Source organism: Scylla paramamosain, chromosome 10 (assembly GCF_035594125.1).
Source record: "Scylla paramamosain isolate STU-SP2022 chromosome 10, ASM3559412v1, whole genome shotgun sequence".
NCBI classification, from domain to species: domain Eukaryota; kingdom Metazoa; phylum Arthropoda; class Malacostraca; order Decapoda; family Portunidae; genus Scylla; species Scylla paramamosain.
The window spans coordinates 14,752,501-14,760,000 of NC_087160.1; the positions used below are offsets into that span (position 1 = coordinate 14,752,501).

The 7,500-nt window shown below is 41.0% G+C and overlaps 1 protein-coding gene across 1 annotated transcript in view; it reads left to right on the plus strand.

The window, feature by feature from the left end:
* Positions 1–7,500, plus strand: part of LOC135104249 (nephrin-like) — a 52,216-nt gene that overhangs the window by 34,802 nt on the left and 9,914 nt on the right. The window contains exons 8-11 of the mRNA XM_064011429.1: positions 1,360–1,519; positions 1,710–2,306; positions 6,219–6,407; positions 7,044–7,144. Of these exons, the coding sequence (XP_063867499.1) occupies positions 1,360–1,519; positions 1,710–2,306; positions 6,219–6,407; positions 7,044–7,144 (1,047 nt within the window). The remainder of the gene's footprint in view (positions 1–1,359; positions 1,520–1,709; positions 2,307–6,218; positions 6,408–7,043; positions 7,145–7,500) is intronic.

Sequence of the window (7,500 nt, forward strand, 5' to 3'; positions counted from 1 at the left end):
TCTTTAGTGAATACAGATGCAGAGTAGTCCGTCGGTATCTTTGCCAGTTTTTTTTTTTTTTTTTTTTTTTTAAGACAAAAGGACCAACTATAGAAGTTTTTTTTTTTTTTCTTTCTGATATAGATGAAAAATTCTTTGGTATTTGATTTGCATGAATTTGCAATGTGAAGTTCAATGTTTTACTTACTATCTCTTATAGTTTTTTTTTTTTTTAATAACGCCGCAATTGATCGTGTTCTGATTTGTCCTCGTTATTTTTGGTCAGTTTATATTTGTGATAAGAGCGCTTTTCGCTGAGAGACTGTTTTTGATGACTGTGTTCCACCATTTTTGGTTTATTGTTAATGACTGATCGTCTATTTCTCAGTGGAACAAATTCTTCAAGGGCTTTGTTAAGTTTAAAAGTGAATGTCTTCCAAGCTTTGTTAATGTTAATACATTCTAAGATTGCATTCTAGTCACAATTAGCCAGAATGTTTCTTAGTTTACTGAAATTTGCTCTCCAATAATCAGGCACTTTCTCTTTACTTTCTTATATTGAAAAATGACAATTTCAATATCAAATGTAATCGCCCGGTGGTCACTGTTATTGATTTCTGGACTGACTTCCACGGTGGTAACATTGTTTTCATTCGTAGTTAAAACAAGGTCCAAAATATTGTCTTTTGTTGGTTGTTCTGCGAGTTGGTGGAGACTGCTTTCCCTCAGGTTAGCGTACAAGTTGTGCCCTGAGAATGAGGAGGAACAAGAGGAGAAGAAGGAGAAACAAGTGAAGGAGGAGGAACATGAGGAGAAGGAGGAAAAAGAATTAAAAAAAATATCATAAACATGGAAATGAAGTAGGAAAAGGGAAAAAAACGAAAAAGCAGGAAAGTAATGCAAAAGGAAAAGGGAAGGGAAGAAAAAGAAGAAAATATGCAACACGGAAATATAAAAGACAAGTTTTAAAGACCTGAGATAGTAAAATGGAGAAAGTGTGCGTGCGTGCGTGCGTGCGTGAGTGCATGCGTGCGTGCGTGCGTGCGTGCGTGCGTGCATGTGTGTGTGTGTGTGTGTGTGTGTGTGTGTGTGTGTGTGTGTGTGTGTGTGTGTGTGTGTGTGTGTGTGTGTGTGTGTGTGTGTCTGCATTTCCTATCCTTTCACTTCACAATGAAAAAATAAATAAATAACTACGAAAAAAATCATCTAAATTCATCACCTATTCATTCACTTCTCTTTATCTACTTTTTTTTTCTGGAAACAAAACAATCATAGCATTATCGTCTTTAACCAGACAAACAATGCAGTGATCTCTAAAACCACATACCTCTGCATTATCCCTTTCATGAAGTCACTTCCCACGTTTCACTTCCCCCGCAGCTAATGGAGGTGAATTACAACGCCTCCGCTGGGATAGAGAGAAGAGACACCTACCTCTACCTCAGAAACGTGACCCGCCGACAGTCTGGCTCTTACACATGCCATGCCTCCAACAAGTACGGGTCGGGGGAAAGTCACCCTATCATCCTCAACGTGATGTGTAAGTGTGCGCCTTTAGAACATCTCTCACACACACACACACACACACACACACACACACACACACACACACACACACACACACACAAACACAAACACACACACAGTTCGTCATTAACAACGAATATAACAAAAAACACTGATAGGAAATAGAATAATAAGCATTTTCTAAACCTATCTCCCTCTTCCAGATATTCCATTTTGCAAAAAGAAAATGAAGATTTACCGAGGAGCAGCGAAACAAGACTACGTGGAGCTGGAGTGTAACGTCAGAGGATCACCAGGAAACATCACTTTCTCCTGGTTCTATCTCACCCCTGAAGGACTCCAACCGATTCCAGAGGAGAACTACACCACGCGGGACCTCACCTCGCTCCTCACCTATCACGTCCAGGATGAGGAACACTACCGAGAAGTCATGTGCTACGGGAAGAACCTGGTGGGGATGATGAAAGAGCCGTGTGAGTTCGAGGTGGTCCCCGCGGGTAAGCCTGATCCCTTAGATAACTGCACAGTGTTCAACCAGACCAGTGAGACGCTATTCGTCTACTGCCTCCCGGGATACGACGGGGGACTGAGGCAGCGTTTTGTGGTGCAAGTTTATGAAGACGTCGAAGGAATCCGTCTCAATATTCATAACCACACGGAAATATCTGAGCCGAAATTTACGGTAGATGGTCTGCGCGCGGAAACCGAATATCTCCTATCCATTTATGCCGTAAACTCCAAAGGAAAGAGTGAGGAAAGAAAAATGTACGGATTCACTCTTCCTGCTGTCGGGAGGCCGGGTAAGTGATACGCAGAGACCTGTCCCCGCAGAGTTTTCATAATTGTCCCGTGTCCCTCCCTCCAGCTTGCATCCCAGTGACCCATTCATTTGCCGACATCATTTTTCCATTTGTGTGTATTTGACTTATTTCTCTTTTGTTGTTGTTTTTCCTGTTTCTATGAATGTTTTTTTTTTTCTGGTCAGTTTTCTGGTCCTGTTGTTTTAGCATTTCCGATTTATTAATTTATTTATTTATCTATTCATTTGTTAATTTGCTTACTTATTTGGGCGTTTAATTCATTACTTTTACAGGTCTCTTATATATGTGTAAAATATTTGAATGGTTATTTAAAACACCTTCATGCATGTTCATACTAAAACCTCTCGAAATACTAGTTACAAATACGAAGCAACTCTGAAAACACCCACACTGTAACAAAGTAAAAGAAAAAAAAAATATGCAGCTAACACAAAAAACAAAGAAACAACAGCTAAAAATACGGAACCAAACGAAACCCGAAAAGATAAACAAACAGGGAAGCCAAATCCAAACACGGATCTAATTCCTCCCATCTTCCCTCTTCATCACGCTGTAACTTTCCGATAACTTTTCTATCTACCTTGTCTTCTTCCCTCCCCCCCATGCGTGTCTGGCCCTCCCCTCTTGACTGGTGATCTTTGGCAGCCTCTGGTCAGACTATTAGAGTGGCCACCTTCCTCCTGGACCTCACGAAAGTACCGACCTCACTCTCCGCTGCATATTTGACGATGCTGGGGGACTGACTCGCGATCAGCCGTTGGGGGGTTTCCTTAAGACTGAAGGGCCAGGAAAAATAAGCCTAAAGACTGGCCTGCCGAAGGATGGGAATCGCGCGCCGGCTAAGTCTATCGTCCGTTTTACCTCCCCTGACAAGCCAATCCCTTTAACTCTTGGTGGTCTTGTCGGTGCTATCGAACTAAAGTTTTCTCTCGATATTTTTTCCTTCTTTTTTTTTCATTTTTTGTTCTTTTCTTTTTGGTGTTTTGTTCTCGTTTTTCTTGCTCTCTCTCTCTCTCTCTCTCTCTCTCTCTCTCTCTCTCTCTCTCTCTCTCTCTCTCTCTCTCTCTCTCTCTCTCTCTCTCTCTCTCTATTATTATTATTTTCCGTGTCAGTTTCTTTGTCTGCCTATATCTTCGTTTATATATATATATATATATATATATATATATATATATATATATATATATATATATATATATATATATATATATATATATATATATATATATATATTTTTTTTTTTTTTTTTTTTTTTTTTTTTCATCTATTCATTTTTCATTTCGTTTTCCTCTTCCTGGTCCTCCTCCTCCTCCTCCTCCTCCTCCTCCTCCTCCTCCTCCTCCTCCTCCTCTCCTCCTTTTCTCCCTGCATAGGAAATATGATTCAACGACCACAACAATCCCACCACCCGCCTTATGCATAATCACGCAGGGCAAAAATTCCAATCAAAATATTAAATATGAAAGGGGCTGGTTAAGGAAATTCAAATGCGTCAATCAAAAATTAAGAAAAGAAAAAACTCATGCATGAAAATTAATTGCGATAGATCTTTTCTCCTTTTTTTCTTCCATTTTTTTCATTTTCTTTCTTAACCGTTCGCTTTACTTCAAAAGAAAAATAATGATGAGAATGACGACGATAATAAGGATGATGATGATGATGATGATGATGATGATGATGATGATGATGATGATGATTTTGATGATGACAATGACGTATGAAACCATCACACTTTTATCCTTTATATCTATGCATCCTTTTTATTGTTCTTATTTCGTTTCCCTTTTATTATTCATTCGTGGAAGTTCCTTTTTATTTCTCAATTAACATCTATTTCTTGTCATTCTTGTATTAACTATTTCGTTGTCTTTGTGAAATACGAAAAAAGGACTACTATTAAAAGGATATGGTGGTGGTGGCAGAAGCTGTAATAATACTAGTAGTAGTAGTAGTAGTAGTAGTAGTAGTAGTAGTAGTAGTAGTAGTAGTAGTAGTAGTAGTAGTAGTTGTAGTAGTAGTAGTTGTAGTAGTTGTTGTTGTTGTTGTTGTTGTTGTTGTTACTGCTGTTGCTGCTGCTGTTGCTGTTGTTGCTGCTGCTGCTGCAACTGTTGTCGCTGCTGTTGTTGTTGTCATTGTTGATGTTGCTCTTGTTGCTTTTGTTGATAATGATGCTGTTATTGTTGATGATGCTGTTGCTGCTGTTGTTGTAGATGATGATGATGTTGTTGTTGTTGTTGTTGTTGTTGTTGTTGTTGTTGTTGTTGTTGTTGTTGTTGTTGTTGTTGTTGTTGTTGTTGTTGCTGCTGCTATTGCTGCTGCTCTTGTTGTTGTTGTTGTTCTTGTTGTTCAAGTTGCTGCTGTTGTTGCTGCTGTTACTGTTGCTGTTGTTCTTACTGAAGGAGAAAAACAACAACAATAACAACAACAACAACAACAACAACAAAAACAACAACAACAAACAACCAATCAACGGTAGCAGCAACATCACCAGTACTACAGTAGCCACATTAGTAGAATGAAGGAGGACACGTTAAAAGTTATCACACTCGTCAAATTCACACCAGGAGTCATTACAGGCGTCATCATCAGATCACACATGTCCCCTGCTGGGTTTCCATCTTTGTAAAGTATTTACCGCCCGCCTTCCTCCCGTGCTGGTTGACCTCGGAACGCCGCTTCGACTGGGAGCAAACTCGGTACAACCCGGAGACTGTAAAAGTTTTATTGGGAGGAAAGTGTGGCTGGAAAGGGAAGAGGATTAGTCGGAGTGGCAGTGCCTGTGTTTTCTTCTTCATTCTCTTTCTCTTCATCCTGTTTTTTGTTCCCTGACCCTTCCTTATTTTGTCCTTTTTGTGTTCGATTCTTTTGCTACCTACTTGATCACCAGTGTCTCATGTTTTCGTTATTTTCTCTCCTTTTCATCACCACCATCGATCTCCATTAAAATTTCATCTTCGTCCTTTTCTTTCTCATTTTTTTTCTATTCCCGTCATCTTGCACTCTCCCACCAGCCTCCCTCCCTGATACACTTTCTTTCTATTGTCGTCATCCCGCACTCTCCCACTAGCCTCCCTCGCTGACAACACCAACACTACCATTACTATCAATAACTCTGCTCCAACACAAACATCAAACCATTCCTAACACTCCCACACCACAGCCATCATTCTCTTGACCACAAACACCATCACGATTCCCATTACATATATATGCTGTCCGAAAACAACACACACACACAAACACACACACACACACACGCACGACGAAAGACAAGGCTGCATGTACGAGTATACTTGCAACATTCGAATCCGGAAACAAATCACCATAATTTCACTGTTCTCAAGGTGAAGGCCTCGAGGCGCGTCTCACACGCCTTGTTGCATTTCACTTGCGACCAAGAAGAATTGCACAAAAACGAAATTTCAGGGAAAAAAAACTTCCAACACAGAGAAAAAATGTTTACCGACGTCTGATTTTTTGTGCCTCAAAAAAAAACAAAAAAAAAATGGAATCTTCAAAACAAAACACACACAAGGGAAGCGAAACACATTGAAAAGACACCAATCCTAAGGAAGCAGCAGTTCTTCAGTTTAACTTTAGAACATCTGGACTTTTCCTTTCATTTCTTCCTCTCTCTACTTTGCATGTCTGCCTGCATGAACATAACGCCCATTCCAGCTAACTAGTCCAAACTTCACATGTTGTTTTACCCTCTTTATTGTATATAGAAACCTAGACGAACTTTACTACAATGACAAAAATATAAAAGATTAGCATTTAATAAGTCAGGAAAGGACAAGTTTTCTACTTCTTTCTACTGTCAAATAACACAAAGTCTCACCTCCCTCACGGGCTAACCATTCCCCAATCCCCCTTTCTCCCCCTCCATAGTACACATCTTCCCCATCACTCCAGTGTTGGGGGTGCTGATCGGAGTGGTGGGGGCCCTGGTGCTCGTGGCCATCGTGGTGGTGGTGGTGATGAAGCTCAAAGGAGACTCAAGGAGAGAGAGAATTCTGCGCCACGTAGCTGAGCAAGGAATCAAGCTCCCGCACGCCCCTCTGCACTCCCCCAAGGACGGTGAGGAACGCGTTTGTGTGATGGAGAGAGAGAGAGAGAGAGAGAGAGAGAGAGAGAGAGAGAGAGAGAGAGAGAGAGAGAGAGAGAGAGAGAGAGAGAGAGAGAGATGGAGACAATAGAAAGTCACAGTACGTCTCGTATGGCGGCAGGAAAGTAGTGTTACCTCAGTAATGGTGCTGTATCGTGCAACATGATGGTGGTGGTGGTAGTGGTGGTGGTGGTAGTGGTGTTGATGGTGGTGGTTGTGGAAAGCGAAAAAAAATAGGGGATGGAAAACTAAAAGTGAAAAGAAAAAGAAAAAAGGAAAAAGATGTAAAGGCTGACTTTTTTTACTGTGGAATCTATGTCGCCAAAACAAATGCACACAAACACACACATGCGGCCCCCAACACACGCGCGCACACACACACACACACACACACACACACACACACACACACACACACACACACACACACTAACACTCCCTAAGGCACGATGCAGCCGCACTATCAAGATAATAGGGAAGTCAGATCCCCCACCGGCTCTCTCCCTTGGCGCTCACCACTTCACCCTAAGCTTCACACTCCTCTTCCTCCTTCTCCTCCTACTCCTCCTCCTTGCCGTCGTCTCACCCTCCTGCTTCCTCCTCCCCAGACGCGACCTACGAAAACGTGGACGGCATTCCCCCGAAACTGAAACACGCCAATATCTACGAAACGGTTCCTTACGACAAAGAAAAAAGCAGCAATAATGAGGTGAGTTGATATCTGCTCCTCTTGTCTTTCTATATCAACTTACACCATTTTTTTTTTTTTTTTTTGTCGTGCTCTCAAATTTACTTCTTGAGTTTTTCTATTTTTCTCGTTTCTTTGGGTTTTCTTCAGCTCATCGCATATTTTTCTCTTTTTTTTTTATCTTAACATGCTCTCTTTTTTATTTGTTTTCTTGTCTGTCGGTTTGCCTGCATTCATGTCTGTCTGCTTGATTAGTCTCTCTCTCTCTCTCTCTCTCTCTCTCTCTCTCTCTCTCTCTCTCTCTCTCTCTCTCTCTCTCTCTCTCTGTTTGCACCTTGGTCCACTTTGTCTATGTCATGTGGAGAATTTTTTTTTTT